Here is a 27,180-nt window from a genome sequence, read left to right as displayed (position 1 = left end):
TGTTGACTGGGTGGGGTGGGGAAACAATCAGTCTGGCCAAGTGGCACTATGGATCTGGGTTCTCTAACCCGGGCCATTGCCATGGATCTACAGCAGGTGACACTGAGGAAATCTCTGCCCTCTCTAGGCCCGTTTCTACAGCCTGTTAGTGCACTGAGAGGCTGGTCTTCTTTAAGGCTATACTGAAACTCGGAGGTTCTATGCAGCTACTCCTGGCAATGATGCATAATGGCCACAAGAGGGCGCGCAACCCCTTCAGCTCGGAAGTTTGTAGCCTAATCAAGCACGCAAGCTTCAAAAGGGATACAAGCCTTCTAAGTGAAAAGGTAGCTTACCCAAGAGCACGTCACAAAATGGCAACAGAGTAGGGACGGGAAAAAGATATTTGAATTCCCAGCCTGAGGGGAAGTCTGGAGCCCCAAGACCAGGAGAGGTGGTAGTATGGAGAGGGCTGGTAGGCAGCAGAGGAGGAGAGGCTAAGAATATATTTCAGAGATTGGATCACTTTGAGGGGATGGGAGAAGGAAGGGTCTTTAGGGAGAGAGCCATAGGCTGAATGCATTGCCCCAAAAGGACTGGAATGGTGCTTGCAGAACAAAACCTGAGGAATTTAGGGGAAGTGGAGATGAACTTAGCTTCTTTCCCTTCCCCAGAATGAAAAGTAAAGAAATTGCAGAAGTTACTCTAGGATCTGGGGGAGACTCCTCCGTGCACGACAGACAGCACAGCAACTAGGCAAGGATCACCCGACATCCTTCTCTTTCCTTTTTGCTTTTCAATAATTAGTTTCAGGCCCCAGGAAAGATAAGGACCAAAATATAGGCAATTAGCTGGGGTTTAAAGGGATAATCTCCAAGAATTCATTCTCTGACATCAGGTACAGCCCCCGCCTCAGACCTGTCCCCTCCTGGGCCTCAGGTTGGCAGCTTCTGTGAATTCTTTCTTTGCTGTAATTCACTAGGGCCCTAGGACCCAGGCCCAGAGCCGGTCTCCCGCTCTCTCCTCAGGTCCCAGTAGTCTAGGGCTTGCTCTAAGGGAGGAAGGAAAGCAGCCTTTCTCTGGATCTCTCTCCCTCCCAGGACGTGGGCCCTAGGACCAAAGAGCCTCTGTCTTTCCCTGCCACACCCCCACCCCCACCACTACCACTCATTGTAACCCAGACAAGGGGATTTCTTGTGTCTCAGCCTCTGGCAGGCATCCTTGTGACCAAATGGTGGAAGGTCCAGGGCAGAATGGGGGAAGGGAAATCACAGGATCAGAGAAGACACCTCCCCTCTTTGGAAATTATGATACACCCCCAGAGCTCCCAGACTTCAAGTGTCTCCTTCCTCTGATTTCCATCAGCAGTAGGGAGAGAAGGGGGGTGGTTGGGGGATCATCTGCATGTAAAAGGTCTGTGGAAGTGGAAACCGAGAAGGTGTGGAGACACAAAGGCTGAACCTCCTGGCAGACAGGTCTGGAGCCAGAGTACAAGAATGAGGGCAACCCAGGGACAGGGAAAGACAGGGGCCAAAGAGGGCAGGCCAAATTTTGAGAGCTGTAGGTAGAGGGCCCCCTGCCTTTCCCTCCCTAAAAGCACAGATACAAGAGTGTCACATCAACAGGGGTATGGCCATAGAGGAAGTGAACCCTCTAGAATAAAATGAGAACACCCCATTTAAAAAGCAAGAATCTGGGGTGCCCGGGTGGCCCCAGGTCACGATCCAGGGGTCCTGGGATGCAGTCCCGTATCCGTATGGGGCTTCCTGCTCAGTGGGGAGTCTGCTTCTCCCCTCATTTGTGCTCTAACAAATAAATAACATCTTAAAAAAAAAAAAGTAACAATCTTTCTGAAAAGAAACACAAACCTCTGACAGTGAGCTTTCCTACCAGGAAGGGGGAAGGGTATGTTCCCACTTGCAAGAAGTAATGGTATGGGGAATAAATGGTATGGTCTTGCCTAGCAGCAGGGGCTCAGCCGCCCAATACTGGACTCCCACCCCTGAGAGATGGTACAGAGGAAAGCCTACTCCATCCTGGCAGGAAATGACATCACTCACCAGATAGGAAGGGATGGTTCTACCAACCCCAGAGACTTCTGGGAGGGCCAATCCATGGAGGGTTGGCCCTGAATGTCCATGTCCCTCCACAGTTCTCCATCTTGGCCAAGAGGGGGGCCAAGACTCCTAGATGTTGGTTGAGGTAATCGGACCCCCAACTCTTCATCAGCAATCTCTTAGGCGTCCTAAATCCCTCAAATCCTTACCTAGTTCCTGGAGGAAGGGGGGCACGGAGGGGGAAGGGAATTACTATCTTACAAGAAGCCACAGGTCAAACCTCTAGAGTCAATGTATCTATGGAAATAGTTCTAGGGTCCCAATCATTGAGGGATAAAGGCAGAGCCTCCTCAGGGTCCAGAAGGATGAGAAGGTCAGATTTCCACGGTAACTGATTTTGATGCAGCCTCTTCCTAGACCCAGAATGAGGGAGAATAAATTTCCAGGGAGACCAGGGCCTAGCAATGAAAGAGCCACAGGAATACAAAAGGGTGGGAGAGTTACTATAAGAAGGTCACGTCATCCTGACACTGCCAGTACCAGTGGGCCTCAAAGCCCAGCTTGGCACTCTCATCCTCTAGTGGCTCAGGAGGTCCACCTTGGAGCCCCTCCCCTGGGGGCTTCCATACAGCCCTCAAATTCCCTAGCCTGCTGGCTGTCAGGTCCACCTCATTCCTGGCCCTGTCCCCACTGGGCCCTGTCCCCACTGGGTATAACCTTTGCCCAGTCTCAGGACGGGGAGCCCCAGGGGGGCCCTGTTCATCCAGCTCGCTGGGGACCACCGTGTCTAGGAAGCTGCCAATGGAGAGACTGTCCAGCCGGTCAGTGGAGCTGATGTCCGGCAGGCTGTCCCAGCTGCCTCGCCTTGAGTGGTCTGGGCTCCCGCCTGTCAGGCTATATTGGCTGCTGGTGAGGCTGCTGCAGTGGCTGGTCACTGTCCCCCTCTCCTCCAACAGCCAGCGCACAGCCTCGATGCCCTCATTCAAGGTCAACAGCTGCTGCAGGATCTTCACATCGATGGCTCGCAGGTAAGCCTGGGGGAGTGGGAGAAGGAATCAGTCTGAGGTTCTGAGCCATAGGTTTCCCAAATGTTTCCAGGGGCCCCGCTTTGTAGTCCAACCAACCATGCTTCAAAGGCAAGAAGCTTGGGAACAGAAGCATGGCTGGTTTAGAGCATGGAGTCTCAAAGCAGACAGACTGCTGTTTAAAATCTCAGTTCTGGGACGCCTGGGTGGCTCAGTTGGTTGGACGACTGCCTTCGGCTCGGGTCATGATCCTGGAGTCCCGGGATCGAGTCCCGCATCGGACTCCCAGCTCCATGGGGAGTCTGCTTCTCTCTCTGACCTTCTCCTCGTTCATGCTCTCTTTCACTGTCTCTCTCTCAAGTGAATAAATAGAATCCTTAAAAAAAAAAAAAATCTCAGTTCTGGGGCGCGCCTGCCTGGCTCAGTCAGTGGAGCATGTGACTCTCGATCTAAGCTTGTAAGTTCGAACTCCATGATGGGTGCAGAGATTACTTAAAAACAAAATCTTACAAAAAAAAAAAAAATCTCAGTTCTACCACTGATTAGCCAGATGACTGTGGGCAACTTTCTTACATTCCTTGAGCCTTGGTTTCCTTGTTTGTGAAACAGGGCTAAATTACTCATTTCACAAGATGGCCATCAGAATTTGGAGATGCTATTTATTGCGTATTCAACACAGCGCTTGACACAGTCTCAGTAAATGTTTAATATTGAAATCTGATCTGCTAAAAAAAAAAAAAAGAAAGAAAAAAGAAATCTGATCTGCTAAGCTTTTAACTTAGGTAAAGTATTAACTACTGAAACAGTCCAGATTCAAAGAATAGCCTGATAGGGAGCCTGGTGTTAATTACAAAGTAGGGCCAAAGGGAGGTAAAAGCTGGGGAAGAAAGAGGAAGTGAACGTGGTCCCCCAGTCTCTTCAGGGTGTTAGTAGCCATTGTTCAAAGGGTCAGAAGTCTGCTGGCTGGGGACTAGGGGCTTCTCTCTACCACACACCTGTATCCCTTCTGTACAGGGAGTAAGTCTGATTTTCTGGGGAATCTCCAGGGTCCTTCCCAGTTCCGATGCCCTAAATATCTTCCCCAAAGACAAGTCTGAATCTGTCCCTTTCCTGCTCAAGAGCCTCTCCAGGCTTTGCACTCCTCCTGAAGAAGAAGATCCGAACCCTTCAGCAGCTGGGATTCCAAAGTTATCACAATATAGCCCTTGTGCGTCTCTCCGGCTTCACCTCTAGCTCACTGACCCGGGAGACTCTGGTCTTGTCACACATGACTTTCTGATTGCGTTTTATTTGGTTTCCTTGTAATCAAAGTAATGGATGCCCATGGATTAAAGAGGCAAACAGTTCTGTGAGATTTATCATGGACGTAAAGGCCTGAGCCCTAATCCTAAATCTCGCTTCCCAGAGACAACTATTATTCATTTTTTTAGCTGTTTATTTTGGTACTTACCTTGCAATCTCCAAATAACATGCTACTTAGTGACTTTTAAGTTTTAGGAGTTTTCTGTTGAAAACACCTTCCACATGATGGAAAGTTAAGGGTTTAACTCTCATCCTACTAACCACTCCTCTGCTACATAGACACCTTTCTCATCTTCTAATCTTCCCAACATATGCAATAAAATGAGTTGTTGGGTGATTACCTTATAAGGATTTGGAAATGCTATTCACAGCTAAGTTGTACAATTTACTATGGTTACTTTTCATTCCTTACTTCATGTTTTCCTTAGAATAATAATAACAAAAATTTTTAAATGATTTTTTTTAAGATTGTATTTATTTGTCAGAGAGAGAGTGAGAGCATGCACAAGCAGGGGGAGCAATAGGCAGAGGGAGAAGCAGGCTCCCTGCTGAGCAAGGTGCCTAATGCAGGACTCGATCGTGGGACCCTGGGATCATGACCTGAGCCGAAGGCAGACACTTATCCAACTGAGCCACCCAGGTGTCCCAATAATAATAATAATTATTATTATTCCTTAGAATTATGCCTTAGAGTAATAGTAAATGATATATAGCATACCTTATATATTCCATTATTGTTATATTATTATTACTACAATATTACTCCTCTTCTTTTGTTTCATTTCCTACATAGTTGTCAATAAGTCATCCCCATACCCTCTCCCAGTTGTCTGAATTTTCCTCTCAAGGCATTTAAACCTATCACATTCTAACTATTGCTAGTTCTTAGAGGCAGCTCTTCAGGAGCCCTCTGATCGGCCCCAGTGTGAACCAGTTGCACAACTGTCCCCCAGGGATTCCCCCTTCACTAGCCTCCTGGGCTTTTCCCTAGTTGGATCCCTTGTTTCCTGGGTCCATGTCTTCTTCTTTCTTGGTTTACTCCTTCATTGTGTGTGGGTGCTTTTCCTCCAGTTCCTCCAGTAGCTTCCTGAGAAAGTCTACAGAGGAAGTACATTTGTGAAGCTTTACACATTTTAAAATGCTATTCTTCTCCCCTCACACCACCGACAGTTTCTTGGGTATAGAATTCTAGGTAAAAAATAATTTTTCCTCAGGATTTAAGGCATTGTTCCATTGACTTTTTTTCCCCCCAAAGATCTTATTTATTTATTTGACAGAGAGAGAGAGAGAGATCACAAGTAGGCAGAGAGGCCGTCAGAGAGAGAGAGAGGAGGAAGCAGGCTCCCCGCTGAGCAGAGAGCTCGATGCAGGGCTCGATCCCAGCACCCTGAGATCATACCTGAGCTGAAAGCAGAGGCTTTAACCCACTGAGCCACCCAGGCACCCCTGTTCCATTGACTTTTTAAAAAAATTTATTTATTTCACAGACAGAGATCACAAGTAGGCAGAGAGGCAGGCAGAGACAGAGAGGAGGAAGCAGGCTCCCTGCAGAGCAGAGAGCTCAATGTGGGGCTTGATCCCAGGCCCCTGGGATCATGACCTGAGCCAAAGGCAGAGGCTTTAACCCACTGAACCACCCAGGCGCCCCTGTTCCATTGACTTTTAATTTTCAGTGTCACACTTGAAAAGTCTGATGCCATTATGATTCCCGGTCGTTCATAAGGGACCTTCTTCCTATTTTTTCTGAAAGTTTTCAGGATCTTCTCTTTGGTCCCAGTGTTCTAAATTATCCCAATAATTTGCCATGGTGTGTCTATTTTCATCCACTGAATTGGCCACTTGTTGGGCAATTTTAGTTTTTAAAGATTTATTTATTTATTTCAGAGTGGGGCTCAGGGGCAGAGGGAGAGGAGAACAGAAGCAGACTCCCCACTGATGCCAGACCCTGACACAGGACTGCAGTAGGGAATGGGGGGAGAACATGACCTGAGCTGAAACCAAAAGCTGGATGCTCAACCGACTGAGCCACCCAGGTGCCCCGTATTGGGCCCTTTTATTTATTTTTTTATTTTTTTAAAGATTTTATTTATTTATTTATTTGACAGAAATCACAAGTAGATTGAGAGGCAGGCAGAGAGAGACAGAGGGAAGCAGGCTCCCCGCTGAGCAGAGAGCCCTATGCGGGACTCGATCCCAGCACTCTGAGATCATGACCTGAGCCGAAGGCAGCGGCTTAACCCAGTGAGCCACCCAGGCGCTATTGGGCCCTTTTAAATTGGAGACACATGTCCCTCAGCTCTGGGAGATTTTCTTTATTTCTTTGGTGATTATTTCTCCTCCACTAATTTTCTATTTTTTTTTTTTTCTGAAAATCCTATTATTTGAATAGAGGGTGTCCTGGATGGATCCTTTTTTTTTTCCCCCTCTTCTATATTTTTCTATATTTGTTCTAGTTTCTGAAGTATTTCAACATTATCAATGCTTCCGTTGAGTTTTTCATATTTTCCTATGTTTTTATTTCTAAGAGTTGTTCTAGTTCTCTGAATGTTTTCCTTTTAAAATAAAAAGATTTATTTATTTGAGAGAGGGAGAGTTCAGGCACGAGAGAGCAGGGTGGGGTGGGGGAAGGGCAGAGGGAGAAAGAGAATCCCCCGCAGACTTTACATGGAGCTCAGTCCCATAACCCTGAGATCATGACCTAAGCCGAAATCAAGAGTCAGATGCTTAATGGACTGAGCTACCCAGGCGCCCTTAAACACTTTCCTTTTTATAGCTTCCTGCCGTGCTGCAATAGTACCTCTCATCTTTTTAAGGATATAATTAATGCGTTTTTTATAAGTTCTCATCTCCCAGTATTATCTCCACCTCATTCAAGGTGTTTTTTCTGTTCATTTATGTCTAAATAGTCAGAGGGTCTCATCAGATGTCTTACAGTCTCTAGCAGCTGCTTATACTTCAGAGTTGTCTCTAAAAAGCTGATTGCAAATTTTATATACGTACATGAGGCTTGCCAACTCTGAGCCTCACTTGGAATTTTCTGGCTGGGTTATTCGGGTTAGCCCTGAAGTCAGTATCTCTAGTATTTTTCCCTTGGGTTCACCATGTTCACCATATTCTACCCATCTCAAGAATATAATGCAAGCAAAGCTGCTAAGTAAGGGGAAAGGCTGGAAGGGTATTTAATAACATTTAGTACATTTTTACTTAATCCCTCTTTTTTAAAAAGATTTATTTATTTATTTGAGAGGGAGAGATAGAGCGTGCAGGCAAGGGAATGGGACTGGGGGGGTTAAGTGGGAGGTGGAGGTGGGAGAGAGGCAGAGGGAGAGGGAAAGAATCTCAAGCAGACTCCCCACCGAGCATGGAGCCCCACTGTGGGGCTTGATTTCACCACCCTGTGATAATAACCTGAGGTGGAATCAAGAGTTGGATGCTTAACCAACTGAGCCACCCAGGCACCCCTACCTAATCCCTCTTGCTCTCAACTTGTTGTCTCTAATCTGGAGACATTTGGTTCGAGTTTTTTAAAAATATATAACAATTGGGGTCTGGGTGGCTCAGTCAGTTAAGCAGCTGCTATCAGCCCAGGTCGTGATCTTGGGGTCCTGGGATCGGGCCCCACATTGGGCTCTCTGCTCAGTCAGCAGTGAGTCTGCTTCTCTCTCTCCCTCTGTGATCTCTCTCACTTTCTCTCAAGTAAGTAAATAAAATCTTAAGTATATATACATATATATGTATACATACATATATATATATATATTAAATTATTCAGGACATAACTGTCTTACAAGTAGAATGATAAACCAGAATATGACTAAGTATTTGTACATTGAGAAAAATACAGGCACTGGAATTAAATAGACCTGGATTCAAATTCCAAATTGCCATTAACAAACCACAGGGAATTAGAATTTTTTCCCCCTTTAAACCTCATTCCTTCATTGTAAAATGAGAATACTATCTCATTTAGAAGTTTATATCAAAAAATGGAAGGAACATGGGGCACCTGGGTGGCTCAGTGGGTTAAAGCCTCTGCCCCCAGCTCAGGTCATGATCCCAGGATCCGGCTCTCTGCTCAGCAGGGAGCCTGCTTCCTCCCCCTCTCTCTCTCTGCCTACTTGTGATCTCTGTCTGTCAAAAGAAAATAAAATCTTTAAAAAAAATGGAAGGAACATATTAACACATACAGGATAGTGCCTGGCAGGTATCAGTTTGTGAATGGTAGCTATGTGGCTTTAGATATTACTGTGGTCAACTTATTCACCATGACATAAGCACAGAACAAAATTCTGTACCTGAAATTATTTGTGATTTTGGAATAATATCACAATTCTAATCCAATTAAACAAATGAATATTTGGCACCTGGGTTGTCTAATAATAACAAAGATCATGAAGAAACTGTCCCTGCTTGACAGAAACTTGCAGTTCTAATAAGGAGATATGGACATAAATAACTGAAATACTACAGGCTATGCAGATTATTAATGACGTGCAATAAAAGATGATCTTCAATTATTTCGCACTGGGGAAAAAATTTTCTTTTTTGAGAAAAAAATTTGAGAGAGACAGAGAGCAGAGAGAAGGGCAGAGGGAGAAGCAGATTCCCACTTAGCAGCGAGCATGACACGGGGCTCGATCCCAGGACCCTCCGTCATGACCTGAGCTGAAGGTAGACCCTTTAACCAAATGAGCCACTCAGGCGCCCCTAAGTTTTGTTTTCCTCTTTTAAAGATTTTATCCATCCATTTGACAGAGAGAGAGAGACAGTGAAAGAAGGAAGAGTGGGAGAGGGAGAGTGGGAGAGGGAGAAGCAGGTTCCCCACTGAACAGGAAGCCTGATACAGGGCTCGATCCCAGAACCCTGATATCCCCGAAGGCAGATGCTTAATGACTGAGCCACCCAGGAACCCCAGGGAGGACAAATAAATTAACAGTGAAACCAACAGTCCTAGTCCAAAACCAAACTAAATGTATTAAACAAAACTTCTCATACTAAAAATGTTTCTCCTGCTATATTGTCTCCTTCCTTTCTTCCCCTTCCTCCATTCCCTCTGTACTATTCTTTTCCAAAACTTATATCCCCAATCTTCTGTTAGGATAAAGAAGTGGCTGGCACTTGGTTGGCCAGTTAGGGAGGGGATCTTAGAGTACAATTCATAAACAGACATTCACAAACCCTTTTGTTTTTAGCTTCACTTGTGCCCCCAATTCCGTAAACTGTTTTTTTCCAACTCCTTGAAAGCTCTGAGTTTCTGTAGTGCAAATTGTGTTGCTTTTTCAGCTTTCCTCGCTGCTGGCTTGGAATTCAGCTTTTCTCAGGTCCTCTAAGTTACCACACTTCCTTCTGCTTTCCAGCTTCCAAAATTTTGTTCCTATCATCTTCTCTCCTACATTTGTCATCATAATAGTTTCATGGCTTTTAAAATAATCCTTCTACTGGCTTTCTAGTGACATTTCAGAAGGAAATGGAGGTAAATGCCTGTGTTCAATCCGCCATCTTGAATTAGAATTCCCGCTGACTTTATTCATCCTTCAAGCCCCAGCAAATGCCCTTCCTCCTCTAGGAAGTCTTGCCTGCTCTTCTTTAAGACAGAATTAATGGAATTAATTAATTAATTAATTAATCCATTCAGTTATGACACAATATTTAGTGAGTCTTTTTATAGGTATCGCATTGTGTTCAAGGAAGAAAAGACACCATTTCTTAACTTCAGAGAATTCACATTTTATGGGTAGGGTAAGACAATGATATAGGCACTTCAGACTCAGCATGGCAAATGCTAGGGGAAACAAATGCTATCCAGAGGGCCATGGCTATCTAGAAGGCAATGACCCAATCAAGGCAGGTAAGAAAATGCTTCCTACAATAAGGCACATGAGCTGAGACATAAAGGTTGAATAGGACTTAGTCAAGTAAACAGTGGAGAGAGGCATTCCAACTAGGGGACTCAGTATGTGTCCCCTCCAATTTAAAGTGGCCTTTCCATGAGTGCCTGGCTGGCTCAGTTGGTAGAGCATATGACTACAATCTAGGGATTGTAGATTTGAGCCCCACATTGGGTGTAGAGATTACTTAAAAATAAAATCTTTTTTTTTTTTTAAAGATTTTATTTATTTCTTTGACAGAGAGAGAGCTCATGTAGGCAGACAGAGAGGGGGAAGCAGACTTCCAGCTGAGCAGGGAGCCTGAAGCAGGCTCGATCCCTCGACCCTGAGATCATGACCCAAGCCAAAGGCAGGCGCTTAACCAACTGAGCCCCCCAAAATAAAATCTTAAGAAAAAGAAGAAAGAGAAGGAGGAGGAGGAGGAAGAGGAGAAGGAGGAGGAGGTGTCATCTCTCCAGAGAACAAGCTGACCATGTCACTCTTTAATGAAGACTCTTCCAAGAAGCCCACCCTGGGTTCTAAAAACACTTATCATCCTGTATCAGAGTTATTAGTCTGTCTCCCTCCTTCCTGTGAACTCAGTCTGTGAGCTCCCTGAGAGCAGTCCTACACAGTTCATTGGTGGCACTTAGCCTCAGACTGGATAGGTCAGATCCGGCTTTGTGATTCTCTTGCCTTCACTATCCTTGGCCCCTCTGGTGGTCTCCAGGACTCATCCGGTTGAGTTTTACTGTGTTGATGGGAAATGAATCTGAGAACTAGATTCTATAGTCCTGTGACAGTGGGATTCCCTGACTGTGACAGCAACACTTCCCAGAATAGAAAAAAAGCAAGGCTTTCTTGCCAGAAAAAGAAACACTCATTCCATACTGCCTCTTTGGAAATAGAAAGGGGATAATCCTCAGGAGAGATGCAGCCTCAAAGACCACTCCAACCCAGTTCTCTTCCCAGGGGGATTCAGGTCCCCCACTAACTCTCTTAACAAAGACACATCAGACTCTGCCCAGCCCTGGGGTCACAAGTGTGGCTTCCTTATTGCTCAATCCCAATCAGGCCCTGGGGTAAAGCCGGGAGATCCCAGACCCAGCTTCCTGGCCGTGGATTGAGATTCTTAGACAACTGTTACAAGAACTATCTGATCCCACAAGCCCCTGCCCCCTCATCCTCAAAGAGGCAGAAAAACTGAGGCCAACAGAAAGTCAGGGCTCTGCTCAAGATCTCAAAATGATTCTGGAGCTAGGCCAGAACTTGAACCCATGACTTCCCCCTTCTTGCCTAAAGCTTTTTTTTAAGCCAGCTCTGTGGGAGTGGGTTGTCCGCAGCAACAGTTTTTTTGAGTAGGAGGATTAAGTAGGGAAGGTTTCCATTATTTCCCCTTCCCACAAATCCCAGAGTCTGGCTGGTTCACTCAACCTGTGAGGGGGGAGGGAACCAAGAGGAAAAGAGCCTAGAGGCAGGAATAACCTTGGCTTTAAGAGCGGCCCTGCTGCTGGCCCTGCAGGATTGCTGGGAGAGGGACAGTTGAAGGACTGTGCTTAGAGAGCTTGGACCTGTTCTGCCACCAGTGGCTTCAAGGGAAACCCTCTGCCCAGCCCCGCCACTCCCCCCACAGTGGGCAGGGCTGAGTACACAAAGACATCAATGACATCTTGGCCAAGGAAAGAAAAAGGAATTGGAGTAAGGAGTGCTTCCCTGTTATGGCCCCCAGTAGGTTCCCTCCTGTGTGCCTTTAATGGGCAGCTTAGGGTCCCATACCAGGCTAGGTCAAGAACGCAAAGACCTAATCACAAGTTAAATGAATGTATGCCCTTCAAGTTTACAAACAGCTAATCACCATCAAAGGCAAAAGAGTTAGAGCCAGAGAAAAGGCATGGCTTCTCCACTGGCTCCGTGTGTGAGCCCAGCTGAGCCCCTTTAACACCTGCAAGCATACTTCATCTACAGGACGGGGTTAAAGATGACGGCTTTTCTCACTTCGGTGGCATAAAATGTCTTTAAAGCGCCTGGCACAAAGCAGATCTCAATGGTAAAAATGTAAAGTGTAGGCAGATCATCTGAGTTCAAAGCCTGGCTCTGCTTTTTACTTTTTTGTATGACCCTGGGCAGTTACTTAATCTCTTTGTGCCTCAGTTTCTTTATCTATAAAATATTTGCTAATAGGGTTACTGTGAGGATTAAGTGAGTATTTTGTAAAATGCTCAGCATGATGCCTGGCACCAGTCTGTACAAAGAAGCGAAGCAAGCCCCTCCCTTAGGTGGGCAGTCACAGCCCTGCTCTGAAGAATCTGGCATTCACCTCCAACCTTCAGGGCCAAGTGCACACATGGCATTTAAGTTCTTCCCCCATGGAGCCTTCCCTGATTGCTCTGCCCAGAAGGCTCTCCTTCCTGCCTAAGAGCCCCCATGCCCTCCTTTTCTGTTCTCTCACAGCCTAGCTAAGCAGATGGTGGGCTCCAGAAAGACCTATTAGCTGACACACTCACTGTGGCCTCCTGGTTCTGAGCCAGAGGATTCTTCAGTTCCCCAGAACTGGCTGCAAATTGGTGGCAGGTGTAAATTACCCCCTTCACAGGAACCAGGGCCTTGGGGAGCCTGGAGAGCCCCAAATGCCCTTCTGGCTCTGAATCTAGACCAGCAGCAACAGGGGAGGGGGAAGGGGCCTATTTCCTTCTCTTCCCCAGAAGAAGGTACAGATGAGATGCAAAAATCCTGTATACCTGGGGGGCTCAGAGGTGATGGAGCCAATAGCCATGGCGCTGCTACTCTGACTACCCAGGTTCTAGGGACTTCCAAGTACTTTAAGTGGGGGTCGGGGGAGTTGGGGAAAGGGAGGATGTTTTGGGTAGCCCTAGACTAGGGGTTTTTCACCCTGATCTCTTCTGTGCTGAATCCTATCATGAACACCCAGGTCTCAGACTAGCAAACCCTGGGCCCAGTGTGCAGTAGGAGAAGAAACTGAGGGCCCTATAATGGGGGGCAGGGCATAGATGGCGGTGGGGGGGCAGATTTGTGCTGTGCTAGGTTCTCGGTGCTTCTCAGCCTCACCTCTCCCCTCCCAATTATCTGGCAGGAAAAACTTCCAAGAGCTAGTGCCTCCCACCTCAACTCTTCAGGACCCACTCACCCTTGGAGGGACAATTAATGGACCCCAGGATGTAAGGATTGATTTGGGAGGAATCCTGAGGAGTTAGGTAGGGAGTTCTATCTAATTCGCTGGTCTCCAGTCCAACTCTGGAGGCATAAGTCTGTCCCTTCCAACCCTAGCTAGGGACTCCGTCCTCCTGGCCCATGGAACCCACACTCACCAGCTCCATCCTCAACGCCATGATCTTGTCCCCCAGGCTGTGGCCGTGGCCGGTACTAGGCGCCCCCGAGAGCAGCAGGGCGCCGGAGGTTCCCGGCTCCCATTCGCCTCGCAGCCCGCGGAGCAGCCCTTCAGGGGTCTTCCTGCCCACCTTGCCCTCCACATCTCGCAGGTCAGGCGTCTGCAACTCCGCAGTTCCCTCCATGCGGGCCTAAGGCTGAAGAGGACTGGGCCACCGGACGGCGGGGTCTCGTTCCCGGGGGTCCTCCTTTGCCCGCTGCTGGTGCTGAGCTGAACCGGTGGGTCCCCGCCCGCGCCGCGCGGGGGCGGGCAGAGGGTGCCGTAACACTCAGAAAAGCCGCGCAGAGCCGTTCGTGTGTGCGTGCGCGTGTGTGTTCGTGTTCGCGTGTGTGTGTGTTCGAGTGCTGCGCACACAATGTCTGTACCTAGAATGGGTGGGGCTGGGCGATTTGTACTTGGATTTGCACTTGAAGGAGCACTAGGAGTGTTCAGTGCCTTCCCCCTACACTGCCAGCTGAGTCCAGCCAGTCACATAGCAGGCGCCCGATAAATGTTTGCTGAAAAATGCTAAGCATCCTCAGGGGTATGGGAGTTTAAGAAACAGTGGTGACAGAAGCTGCAGAGGATTTTGAAAGGCTTCCTGAAGTAGAGGGGCTGGGTGTACAACAGTGGTTAGAATTTAGCTAGCTACAGACACACACACACACACACACACACACACACTTTCAGTGTAACCACTGGATTTATTTTTATTTATTTATTTATTCATTTATTTCGAAATATTTCTCTACACCCAACATGAAGTTTGAACTCAGCCGGGAGATCAAGAGTTACACGCTCTTCTGACTGAGCCAGCCTGGTGCCTTGCCCTGAGTTTAAATAAAAGGAGAAAATAAGGTTCTTCTGGCCAATGAGAAGCAACGAGTATTGAAGATGAAAAGGTCCACATGGGCCAGATCATGCTTGATCCTGTAGAGTGACGCTTTTTTTCCTTCTAAGATTTTATTTATTTATTTGAGAGAAAGAAAGAGCACAAGCAAGGGGAGGGGCGGAGGAAGAGAAGCAGGCTCCCCACTGAGCAGGGGGCTCTCTTGATCCCAGAACCCTGGGATCACCACCTGAGCTGAAGGCAGCCACTTAACCAACTGAGCCACCCAGGCACTCCTAGACTTACGCTTCTTAAGCTTGACTGTGCTTATGAATTTTCTGCAAATCTTGTTAAAATGTGATTCTGAAGATCTGGGATGGAGCCTGAGGTTCTTTTCTAACAAGCTCCCAGGTGATGGCCATGCTGCTGGGCCAGGGACCATACTTTGAATAACAGGGTAATAGAAGATGGTTCTATGGTGCTTGGATTATATTTTGTAGGCAATGCGGAGCGATGAAAAACTTTTTTTGTTTTGGCTTGATTTGGATGTTTTATCCAAGTAATTCCAGCACAGGGTCACAGAAGGATTTACAAATGTAAAGATAGTTAACTTGGTCTATCGTTTTCCACCTCTAGCCCCACTCCCCAGAGGCAACCACATTCAACTACTTTTTTCTGGTGTTTATACATATAACCCGACATACACTTATACAGTACTACTATTTATTAATTTTAAAAATTGTCTACTGACTTCCTATTATGATAAATATGATTTATCTCACACTCTGTGCTTCCCCTCTTCCACTGGCCCTATATATTTCTATCACTATTTTTAGATCATTTAATGGTTACCTCTGTAATTTTAAGTAAAATATTTTTCCTTAGTGTCTCTCAGTCCACAGAGGGTTATCAGAGGTTAAAAAAACAGATTTGCCTTTTTGAAAAATTACTCTGGATTTTGCAAGGAGAAACGATTGGAGGGGTACAAAACTGGAGTCAAGGAAACTGTTTGGAAGGCAAGAAACTGAAATGGTCTGGACCAGGGGCTGTTTGTGAGGTTGGAAAAGAGGCCAGAATGGAGAACTCTTAAGGAGGTAAGATAGACAAGACTGGTTATATTCATTTAATTATAGTGGCATTCATGATGGCTTGTTCAAGAAAACAAATGATTCCAATAAATATTATGGAGAGTCTACTATTTGCTAGCCAGTGTGTGTGGTGCAGAGCATACAGTGATGAGCAAACAGACCTGGACTGGCTCGTGGAGAAGAGGATTCAAGGGTGACTCTTAGCTGTTTGGCCTGGTGCCATTCAAAAAGGAAGGGAACCCAGAAAGAGGACTAGGAGGAGTGGGAAGAGATGATCACAGCAGGGGTGGCACTGAGTTGGAGGGGTCTGTGAAGATGTCCAGCAGGCAGCTGGACACAGGTCAGCCTAGAGCTCAGGAGAAATGTTAAGACTACAGATACAAGTGTAAGAATCTAGGCGGTTAACAGGTCAGGAGAGTGGATAAGATCTGTGAAGAGGGAGACTGAGCAGCAAAGATCAGAGAGGAGCCATGAGTGACATCTTTTTCAAATGCTAATAAAATGTGCTGGGTTTTCTTCTATTCTCTAATACATACCTATTTGGAAAAATCACCGCCCCCCCAAAAAAAAACCAGTAAAAATCACCCATGTTAACATTTTGGGGGATACCATCCCACCATTTAGGAAGCAGGTGGAATATGGAGAGCTCAAAAAAATCTAACTGGTCTTCTGGCTTCCTCCATTTCCTTTTAAAACATTCTCCACAAAACAGTAAAGTTTCTGTTAAATAGGACTATATCACTTTTCTGCTTAAAACTTCCCTGTCTACCTACTCACTTCGGATAAACATCACCATCATCTAGAAACTTGTTAGAAATGCATTATTCTTCTCTGCCCAGACTATCGAATGGAAAACTCTAAGAACAGGGCCTAGCAATTTGTGTTTTAAGATGCCCTCCAAGTGATTCTGATGCAAGGTAAAATATAAGAACTACGGTGTTAAGCTAAGTTCTTTGTATGTATTATCTCATTAAACCTGCAGGACAAATCTGTATTATTCTTATCAGTGTAGGGGGAGGGGGTGTTGAGAGAGGAATCGAGCTGGGATGCCTGTTTGAATTCCAGCTCCCAGCTTTGTGACACTGGATCTCATTACTAACAGTACCCATCTCATGGGATTGTTGTGGAATTAAACAAGGTGGTGTAAATAAAGTACTTCGAACAGTGACTGGCATAGAGTAAGTATTATATAAGCATACCCCCATTTCACAGATTAGGAAATCCAGGCTGAGACGTGAAGTGACTTGCCCAAGGTCTAGCGTAGTGGTCGAATCAGATTTTTAACTCTCCTTAGCCTCCAAAGGCACACCCTAGACCAGGGTGCAAGCCTTGCCGAAGCAAGGGAAGCGGGTAGCTGTGCCGAGACCTGTAGGCCCTCTGACCTTGGCATCCCGAGTGGTCTCATCCAAGGCTCTAGGCTCTAGGGTTCGCCATCCATGATGCTGGGGGCCAAGGCTAAGTTGGGGGGAGGGGCTGCTGCTGTGTTCCAGCAGCCATCCCGCCCGCCAGTTGCGAAGCTGCCGCGGAACTGAGTATTCCGAGTGCTCGCCGGCCGCTGACACCCGCCGTCGCCGCCGCCGCCGCCCTAAGCACCGCCCGCCGCCCTCTCACCCCGCGGCGGCGGCGGCGGAAGCGGGGAGGCGGGGCGGACCGGGCCGGGGCGGGGCCGCGAGCGGCATGGAGGAGGCGGAGGCCGCTGCGCGCCGGGCAGAGCAGTGCGGGCCGGAGAGGGGCCCGAGCGGGGCCCGGGCCCCCTGAGCCGTGAGTCCTCCAGGGCGGGAGTCCGGGAGGGTTGGCGCGGCCGGGACAGGTCTCCCGAGTCCTCAGGCGGCTCCGAGCCCTGGAAGGAGAAGAGCGGGGCCAGATAGGAGAGGGCGAAAGCGCAAGCAAGCGGGTGGAGGATTGGGGGCCAGGGTTGGTGGGGGGTGGTGTTTGTGCCCTTTGCCCACCCCAGGACCGTGAAGTCCTGGGCCTTGGTCTTTCTAGGGGCTGATGAACATTGAGAGCCGATTACTTGGCCTCTGTTCTGGGGGCCCTGGGCAGCTCTGCCAGTTACCCCAGGCACCTCAGCCCCAGGGGAGTTTCCAGGTGACCCGACCCCTCTGAATGGTTCCTTTCAGAGCAGTTGAGCCACTTTTCCCAGGTCACACAACCTGGATGTCTGCAGGAAAGAGTTGTTGGGAGGTCCTCCTGGTCTCCCCAGAAGGCATCAGACTTTGGGAGGTACACCTTAGTCCCTATGACCCTCTGGTCCTCTCAGATTCCTGAAGGCATGGGTTGGCCAGGGCAGTGGTGACTCCCCAATCCGGCATGGACGACTGGAAGGCCAGCTCCCTCATCAAGCCCTTTGGGGCTCGGAAGAAGAGGAGCTGGTATCTTACCTGGAAGTATAAACTGACCAACCAACGGGCCCTGCGGAGATTTTGTCAGGTACAGAGCTGTCCCAGCACCCCTGGGGGCTCCCTCCCAGCTTTACCCTAGCCTACACTATGGGCACTGGGACCTACCGTGGCTGCTTTCAACCCTGGAAGGAGGCAGCAGGTTCCTAGAAAGGAAACCTCTTTGTGTCATGCCCCTCCGAGGTGGTGGTTTGGGCCCAGAGTTCTGGAATCAGAACCCAAGTACAACCCCCTAGGCTTCTGACAGAACCTGAAGTCTAATCAGGAAGGCTTTGCTCAGGGGCACCCACCTGTCAGGCCGTTAGAGCTAAGACCCAGGTCTTCTGATCCCCAGCTCGGTTCTCTGGGATTGTCTCCATCTGTGGGAACTAATTGTGGAGGGGACCAAGGAAATCAGGGCCTCAAATGGAAGAATACAGGAGCTCTGGGTAGGGAAGGCCTTGATGAAGAGAAGGGTCAGGGCTGGTTCTCTGGAGGAAGTGATCTTGAAATTGGACCATGGTTGGGGGGAGTAGAACTGGGTGGACAGAGGAGGAGAGACAGGCTTCAGGCTCTCCCTGTGTCCTCATTGCAGCCAGGGACCTTCCTTTCAGGAAGACCCTCAGTGATCTAGAGGGGCACCCCTCCTTAGTCAGCTTTACCCCTCCCCTCAGACAGGAGCAGTGCTTTTCCTACTGGTCACCGTCATCGTCAACATCAAGTTGATTCTGGATACACGGCGAGCAATCAGCGAGGCTAATGGAGACCCAGAACCAGAGCAAGACTATGGTGGGTCCAGGCTGAGGATGGGATTGGCTTGTGGGGTGAAGAGCGGGGTGGGGGTGGGGTTCCCCTAGGATCTCATAGCTGAAATGATAGGCAGATGCCAAGGGATGAGACTCTGCTGGAGAGACTGTCTCCATAACCTGTCGCACCCCCACAGATGAGGCCCTGGGCCGATTAGAGCCCTCACGGCGCAGAGGCAGTGGTCCCCGACGGGTTCTGGATGTGGAGGTGTACTCAAGCCGCAGCAAAGTGTATGTGGCGGTGGATGGCACTACGGTGAGTGGGCCACTGTCTGGCGTAGCGGCCCTGTATTCTTAGGGTATGGTTCCCTGGCTCCGGGATCCATGGTCTGAGTGGGTACTGCCTCTCTGACACTTTCGAGCTATGTGGCTCTAGAGGCCTCGGTTCCTCATCTTTAGGCTGGGACTAGTGATGTCAGCTTGTCAGGATTTGGTGAAAAGTGTGTGAAATGTGTTAAATGTAGTGGCATTTTATCAAAAGTGAGCATTAGCAGTAGTAGGCAGACAATTCATTGATTGATTTTTTTCGTAACTATCTTCTGGTCCCTTCTTTGGCTTCGGCCTTGTCTGGGGCATTGGGGACCAAGGGGGTAGTCAGAACTGGCTCCACTTTGAGGGGCTCAGTCTGATGAATTATGATATCTCCAGAATGAGGAAGAGACATTCAAGGGCTCTAGGAGCTTGAAAGCCGTGGAAAGGAGGGTTGTAGAAAGAGCTGGTCTCTTTTTTGATGGGTAAGTTAAGGTGGTTTTCTGGAAGGGGTGGCCTTCAGGCCGGATTGGAAAAGAGCTGTTCACAGAAGCACAGGCAGGAGGGAGGTTTTCCACAGCTGGTTTTTTGAGTTCCTGTAAGACAGGCCTCGAATGCCAGTGTGAAGAGCTGGGCTTGGTCTCTGCTGCCCGGTAGGTGCTGGAGGACGAGGCTCGGGAGCAGGGCCGCGGCATCCACGTCATCGTTCTCAACCAGGCCACGGTGAGGTTCTAGGGGTGGGGGGCCTGGAGGACTGAAGCTGAGCCCTCCTTGCTGGTGACATTAACTCACGAGAGATATGTCCCCCACCAGGGCCACGTGATGGCAAAGCGTGTGTTTGACACATACTCACCTCATGAGGACGAGGCCATGGTTTTGTTCCTCAACATGGTGGCACCTGGCCGAGTGCTCATCTGTACGGTCAAGGTCAGTGACTCTGCCTGGATCCCTTTGTCTGTGCCCCCAGCTCCGACCTTGCTCATGGCCCCGGGTTCTCTACCCCTAAGAAAGCATAGTGGGAGGAGCCTCTGGAGGAAGGTAATGAATGTTCCAGTCTTGGCCTTGTCATTTACATTCAGCAGGTAGTTATTAAGCACCTACTGTGTGCCAGGCACTGTTTTGGGTGGTGGAGATACAACAGGAAGCAGCCTTTATGGAACTTACATTCTGCAAGGCAAGATCAACCACAAAAAAGCCCAGTACACCAATAATGTCAGGAAACAACAACTTAATGAAGACAGTAAGGCAAGGAAGACAGTTATGGGTGATTCCTTTTAGAAAGAGGAGGTCTCTGTAAGGAAGTGACATGTAAGCAGAAAGTGGGAGGAAGTAAGGAGAGGGCCCAGCAAATACCTGGAGGAAGAGTGTCTCGGTAAGAACTTGGCAAGGGTGCAGGCCCTGAGGAGGGAAGGTGCTGGCATGCTTCAGGAGCTGCAGGGGTGCCCGTGGAGCTGTAGATTCAGGGAGGGGTGGGGGGTGGTGGGAAAAGAGGGCAGAGAGGTGCAGATTATGTGGGATCCTAGTAAGGATTTACTAGCCTGGTGACCTTGGACAATTCTCAGAATCTCTCTGAGCAGTTTTCTTTCTGTGAAAGGATAGTAACCTCAGAGAGTTGTCGTGGCTGTTTAGTGAGCTAATGTAAAATAAAAGGTTTCGCATGGTGCCTGACACAGAGTGAGTGCTCCATGCGGCCAGGTTTCTCAGAAAAGTGCCAGTGAGGCTGACTGCCTTCCCTGGTCTCCCAGGACGAGGGCTCCTTCCACCTCAAGGACACAGCCAAGGCTCTGCTGAGGAGCCTGGGTAGCCAGGCCGGCCCTGCCCTGGGCTGGAGGGACACGTGGGCCTTCGTGGGACGCAAAGGAGGTACGGCCACCATAGGCCATCCACCCTGTAGTATCAGGGGCCCGGAAGGAGCAGAACCCCAAGAGATCGGGTGGGGTTGGGGGCAAAGAGGAGCCAGAAGCGGTGGGCTGGATGAAGGTGGGCAGAGAGCCGGGAAGAAGCTTTAAAACTGGAGCTTAGGCCTCCCATCGCACCTCATTCCTTTCCCCTGCTAGGTCCTGTCCTTGGGGAGAAACATTCTAAGTCACCTGCCCTCTCCTCCTGGGGGGACCCAGTCCTGCTGAAGACAGATGTGCCGCTGAGCTCAGCCGAAGGTGGGGTTAGTGGGGACGGGGCTCCAGGGCAGTGCCTGGGCTGGAGGCGGGCCTTGGGTCCTATTTATGAAGCTTTATTTTCTTGACTGGGTACCTGGGGCTTTGTAGATCACACTAACCTCGTGCCCCCTCACACATCATCCCGTTGACCCCATTCCTCTGTCAGAGGCAGAGTGCCACTGGGCAGACACGGAGCTGAACCGTCGCCGCCGGCGCTTCTGCAGCAAGGTGGAGGGCTATGGGAGTGTGTGCAGCTGCAAGGACCCCACACCCATCGAGTTCAGCCCTGACCCAGTGAGTGGGGCCTGAGACAGGGAGGCTCAGACCCCTTCTCCGCTTGGCAGGGAGATCGAGGAAAGAGCCAGGCTGGGCTCTGCCGATCCCAGCCCGAGAGAGGGAACCAGGACCTGGGGATTTACCTTGACTCGGAAAGATTGGAGGAGGGGAGGCATGTGAACAAAGGCCTGGAGTTGGATTTGGGTTGAGTGTGTGGAAGGGCCCGGACAGGGAGACAGACCCTCTGCCATTTCCCTCTCTACTCTGGAGTCACCTTCTCTCCAAAGAACCCTTCCCTAGGTGGGAATCCCGGTTTGAAGAAGGAGTGAGGCAAGAGCTAAAAACTGTTTCTCCCTCAGCTCCCGGACAACAAGGTCCTCAACGTGCCTGTGGCTGTCATTGCAGGGAACCGACCCAATTACTTGTATAGGTGAGCCTGGGAGAGGGCCGTTCAGTGCTGAATGGGAGGGTGCTTAGCACGGGGGACCCTCGGGCTCATCGGCCTGCGGGAAGAACTCTTAAGGTGGGAGGAAAGGCAGCAGATTCTAGGCCCATTCACTCATGTGAGTGGACAGGGGGAATGTGAGCCCATCGATTAGCACAGAGGGGCCCTGAACTGAGGGGACAGAAAGGCCTAACACATCCCTGGGCTCCCCAGGATGCTGCGCTCTCTGCTGTCAGCCCAGGGGGTGTCTCCCCAGATGATAACAGTTTTCATCGATGGCTACTATGAGGTGAGTGGGGTTTGGAGGCTATGGGAAGAGCAGAGCCCAGGGCGGTGGGTGCGGGGTAGCAGTGATTACAAGAGAGACAGCCCGGGCAAAGGCTGTGCAATATGGACGGTTTGGCATGGCAGAGCCTGCAAGGTGGATGGGGGGCAGGTGGTTCACATGGTGACCAGTAGCCGTGCCCCCCAGGAGCCAATGGATGTGGTGGCACTGTTTGGTCTGAGGGGTATCCAGCACACGCCCATCAGCATCAAGAACGCCCGTGTGTCTCAGGTACTGCCTAGGCAAGGATGGAAGGGGCAGACGCCTGACCCCACCATCCACCCCAAAGCTCATATGCCCTCTTTCCATTCCCCACCCAGCACTACAAAGCCAGCCTCACTGCCACTTTCAACCTGTTTCCTGTGAGTAGTAAGGACAAAACCCTTGGGCCTGGTGTGGGAAAACATGGGTATAAAGTCTGGTCTTAATAGACAGCAAGCTCTTGCCCTCTCTGGGCCTCAGCCTCCTGATCTGGAAAATGGGGGTAGTGCTGCCTGAGAAGTGAGATGAGGGTGGAGGAGGCACAGGATGGGAAGGGCCCCCTTGGGGTCATGCGGTCTCCTACCTCTCCCTGCAGGAAGCCAGGTTTGCGGTGGTTCTGGAAGAGGACCTGGACATTGCTGTGGATTTTTTCAGGTGAGGGGAGTGCCACTCCATAAATGCCTCTGTGAGCTGCCTCAGGCCTCTTGGCTTAACTGGCTTTCCAGAAAATAAGGCAGTAGGGTATTTGGGAGAGCTCTGTGGGAGAAGTCAGCTCGAAAGTGGGGGAAAAGCCTGAGCACAAAGGTAGGATGGCAGGTATTGGGGTTGGAGTAGAGTGTAGAAAGGATGGGTGAAGACAGTGGGGATCTAGGGGACGGGACACACAGGCATGACTCCTGAGTCCCATCTCTAGCTCTTCCAGCATCACTGTGTGACTGTGTGTGTCCTTGCCCTTCCCTGAACCCTTGGACCCTGCCTCTCTCAGTTTCCTGAGCCAGTCCATCCACCTACTGGAGGAGGATGACAGCCTGTATTGTATCTCTGCCTGGAACGACCAGGTAAGCCTAGGGGACGGAGTCAGCTGGGGCATTGGTATAAGCACCAAGCTAAGACCTCCCACTGTGGCTCCCCCCGTCTCCAGGGATACGAACATACAGCTGAGGACCCAGCACTGCTGTACCGCGTGGAGACCATGCCTGGGCTGGGCTGGGTGCTCAGGAAGTCCTTGTACAAGGAAGAGCTTGAGCCCAAGTGGCCCACACCAGAAAAGGTGCCCTGGCAGGGTAGGGGGAGTGGGCTGGAGCCTCCCCTGCCAACTCCAGACCTCTTCACCTTCATCCTCTTCCGGGCCTGCAGCTCTGGGACTGGGACATGTGGATGCGGATGCCTGAACAGCGCCGGGGCCGAGAGTGCATCATCCCTGATGTTTCCCGATCCTACCACTTCGGCATCGTTGGCCTCAACATGAACGGCTACTTCCACGTGAGTGGGAAGCGGGGTGTTGCGGAGGCAGGCACCATGTGATAGACGGAGCAAGAATGTGGACTCCAGAGCCATCCCAGCTCTGTCACTGACAAACCTTGGGGAAAATCCCGTACTCTCTTTTGCCTCAGTTTCTTGATTTGTAAAATGAGGATAAAAATCCTACCTACCTTGTTAGGTTTTGAGGTGATGAGGTTTAAGTGAGTTAATATATGGAAAAGACTTTGGACTGCAAGCATTATGTAAGGGTTAGCTGGTATTATTTTTATTATTACTATTCTTAGTGCCAGACTGCCGGTGTGGGGAGGGTATTTCTGCCACCAGACACTTACACAGCCCTGCCAGCTCTGCCCTCTCCCATCCTTGCAAATATGGGGGCTCAAGCCTCCGCCTGAAGTGAACAGGGATGTCCCCAGGCCCCCATGCCTTACCTGGCTGTGTCCAAAGGGCCACTCCCCAGTTACAGCAAGAGTACGATTTGAGACAGCCCGGCCCAAAGGAACAGATGGATGGCTTGGAACCTCCGAGAAGCCAGAAGGACCCTGAGAGGCTGGCTTATACAAGACCCCAGTCATCTCCTAGAGAGGGGTAGGCGTTTACCTGAGGTCACTGTCAGTACCTTAGTCACAGCACTTTCCTCCCTCTCAGCACAGCCTGTTCTTTTGCCCACCAGGCCTGGTAGGGCCTGTTCTGGCTTCTGGGGCCCTACAGCAGCAGACCCCAGGACAATTAACTGGGAGCAGGGGTCAGTAGCACGAGCTGCTGGTTTGGGCCTGAGCTCTCTAGCAATGGTGGAGCCCAAACTAAAGCTAGTAAGAGCCTGTCGAGGATGTGACAAAGAAGAGGATGGGGAAGACAGGAGAGGCTGGGAAGGGGCGGGTTAGAGGGACCTCTGTGGGTCCAGAGCTTCATCTGGGGGCCTTGTGGGTATGTGGTCAGTGGGCAGGTGTGGGCCTGACCGTGGAAGGCCTAATGCTTACCCTCACACCCACTCCAGGAGGCCTACTTCAAGAAGCACAAGTTCAACACGGTTCCAGGTGTCCAGCTCAGGAACGTGGACAGGTGGGGACTGGGGACAGGGCAAAGGGGAAGATGTCTGGGAGCCTTGATGACCAATCCCCAGTATTCCCTTCCAGCCATGGGGCCTGTTTTTTTTTACCCCCAGCCCTGCTGCCACCCAGTACCCATGTGATCCCTTGCCTTGCCCCTGGAACCTGAAGGGTGACCCCTTCCCCTGACCCATTTTTGCTTCTCCTTCAGTCTGAAGAAGGAAGCTTATGAAGTGGAAATTCACAGGCTGCTCAGGTATGGCCTCTGCCAGTAGGGATATATAGCAGGAGTGAGGAGGCAAATATTGGGTGTCTTGGCCCCATAATTTTGGGGCCCACTGCAAAATGAAAATCAGCACCTTGTTCAAAGATCAAGAATTTCAAGACAGCAATAGCAGAGCATTAAACTAAGCATGGGGTCTTAGGGTACCCTCTTGTGACACAGGCTCTGTCTTGGCCTTTCTCCCCTACCCCCTGCTACAGTGAGGCTGAGGTTCTAGACCACAGCAAGAACCCTTGTGAAGACTCTTTCCTGCCAGATACAGAGGGCCACACCTATGTGGCCTTCATTCGAATGGAGAAGGATGATGACTTCACTACCTGGACCCAGCTTGCCAAGGTGCCCCACCAATACATCCACCCCAGGCTTACTCCTCCCCACCAGAAATAGGGAGCCTTTGTTCTGGGATCATCTTCTACCCTTGAACCTTCTCTTCATACTCTGGGAACCCCTCTTCCAACCCCTTTGTCCAGTTCCATATTCTAGAAGATGCTACATTTTGCAAATTGAGGAGACTGTTGAGGAGGGGTGGGGGGTTGGGCCAAGCGTCCTCAAGTGTCCCCTCCCCGCAGCTCTCTGACCACTGTCTCTCCCCCTGCCCTACTTTTACCAGTGCCTCCATATCTGGGACCTGGATGTGCGTGGCAACCACCGGGGCCTGTGGAGATTGTTTCGAAAGAAGAATCACTTCCTGGTCGTGGGCGTCCCAGCCTCCCCCTACTCGTGAGTGACTCTTTTCTGCCCTGGGAAATGGGAGACTAATGGCATTAGAGGACGTAGCTAATTACCTCTTCCCAATACATTTTCAAATTATCTTCCCAGGGTGAAGAAGCCACCATCAATCACCCCAATTTTCCTGGAACCACCCCCAAAGGAAGAGGGAGCCCCAGGAGCCGCAGAACAGACATGAGACCTCCTCCAGGACCCTGCAGGGCTGGGTACTGTGTACCCCTAGGCAGGCTAGCCCTTCACCCCATCCTGTAGGATTTTGTAGACACTGGTAGGGGTCTGGGTTGGCTTGTTTTTAACATGAGACTTAATTACTAACTCAAAGGGGAGGCTTCCCCTGCTCCAACGCCCCTGTACCTGAGTTGGAGGTCTATTTATTTACTTCCCTGTTGGGAAGGGCCAGGATAGTACCTGGGAATCACTGGGGTCCCTGGGCAGCTGATCCTGCCCTTTGCACACTCCCTCCTCCCAGGCCTGGTTCAGAATCTAACCTATTTATTGACTGTCCTGAGGGCCTTGGGAACAGGCTGAAGCCCAGAGGGCCTGGAATCCTTTCTCAGCTGGGGTGCTGCCCTGGGGATGGGGCTGGCTCTTACTCAGGAATCTGCTGTGCCCAACCCACGGACAGGCCCGCTGGGGCCCGGCCTGCTGCCACAGACTCACTCAGAGACCCTCAGACACGGAACCAGGCCTCTTTTCAGCCTCCCCTTTGTCCAGATTTCCAAAGCTGGATAAGGTGGTCATTGATTAAAAAAGGAGAAAACTTCCGGGGATGTGTTTTATGGGTATGTGTGAGGTGGTTTGGGGTGGGGGCATTTGTGTGTGTGAGAGAGAGAGAGAAAGAGGGATAGGAAAGTGAATGGTCATGATAGTTTTCCTTACTGTCCTCCACAGGGTTTAGCTTCGTTTGGGGCCATTTGGCCACCAGGGGATGCCCAAGTCTCAAACTCCCAAGATTTTTCCCTAAGCTCCACCTTAGGACAACAGAGCCTCACCTTAGCCCCACCCTACTTGGGGCTGAGCTTAGAACAGCCACCCCAAACCCCTTCCCTACGGAGCTTTTATCTCGCCTAGCTTGTCTGGGCAGGTACCTATCCCCAAAGATGGAGCAGGAGAGCAAAAAGAGATGCTTGGGGGATGAGGGAGGTGATGGGAGCAGGAGAGCAGGAGAATCTGATTCTAGACAGTTAGGAGAAAAACCATCGTTTTCATCAGATTCTCCCCTAACCAGTGACCCGAAGAGATGAGGAAGATATAACTTAGATAGCTCTGGAAGCACCAGGAAATGAATGCGATTGTCTGGAGGTAGTGGATGAGAAAGCACTAAGGCAGGGGGCAGGACATTTAAGGGATCTGTCCAGGACTTAGGATCAGGAAGCTGAGTGTAGAACACGCCTTCTGAGAAGGGGTCAGCCTGCAGAGTCCTTTCAAGGTGAGCCTCATGAGCTCCTGATGGAGAGCCTTGGCTGGGGAGGCAGGAACTGTCTAGAA

General features: G+C 50.0%; 2 protein-coding genes across 2 annotated transcripts; one reads left to right on the top strand and one right to left on the bottom strand.

Moving 5' to 3' along the window:
- Positions 1–2,176: 2,176 nt before the first annotated feature.
- LURAP1 (leucine rich adaptor protein 1) lies at positions 2,177–14,171 on the bottom strand. Its single transcript, XM_004740407.3, has 2 exons — positions 13,557–14,171; positions 2,177–3,070 (listed from the first exon to the last, which is right to left on the bottom strand). Exons 1-2 carry the CDS (start codon positions 13,758–13,760, stop codon positions 2,540–2,542), a joined length of 735 nt encoding a protein of 244 aa, XP_004740464.1. The 5' UTR covers positions 13,761–14,171; the 3' UTR covers positions 2,177–2,539.
- Positions 14,172–17,183: 3,012 nt separating this feature from the next.
- Positions 17,184–26,456, top strand: POMGNT1 (protein O-linked mannose N-acetylglucosaminyltransferase 1 (beta 1,2-)). Its single transcript, XM_045064458.1, has 22 exons — positions 17,184–17,293; positions 17,793–17,962; positions 18,585–18,699; positions 18,854–18,972; positions 19,623–19,688; positions 19,779–19,892; positions 20,711–20,828; positions 21,023–21,121; positions 21,288–21,415; positions 21,757–21,827; positions 22,056–22,131; positions 22,315–22,398; positions 22,488–22,529; positions 22,745–22,803; positions 23,135–23,207; positions 23,291–23,419; positions 23,506–23,631; positions 24,629–24,693; positions 24,892–24,936; positions 25,164–25,299; positions 25,574–25,683; positions 25,783–26,456. Exons 2-22 carry the CDS (start codon positions 17,843–17,845, stop codon positions 25,868–25,870), a joined length of 1,983 nt encoding a protein of 660 aa, XP_044920393.1. The 5' UTR covers positions 17,184–17,293; positions 17,793–17,842; the 3' UTR covers positions 25,871–26,456.
- The last annotated feature ends 724 nt before the right edge of the window (positions 26,457–27,180 follow it).

The sequence above is a fragment of the Mustela putorius genome, unplaced genomic scaffold (genome assembly GCF_011764305.1).
Source record: "Mustela putorius furo isolate JIRA1106 unplaced genomic scaffold, ASM1176430v1.1 tig00003853_pilon_pilon_pilon, whole genome shotgun sequence".
NCBI lineage: Eukaryota > Metazoa > Chordata > Mammalia > Carnivora > Mustelidae > Mustela > Mustela putorius.
Note: the sequence above shows the minus strand (reverse complement) of the source record. Positions and strands in the feature narration are given on the sequence as shown.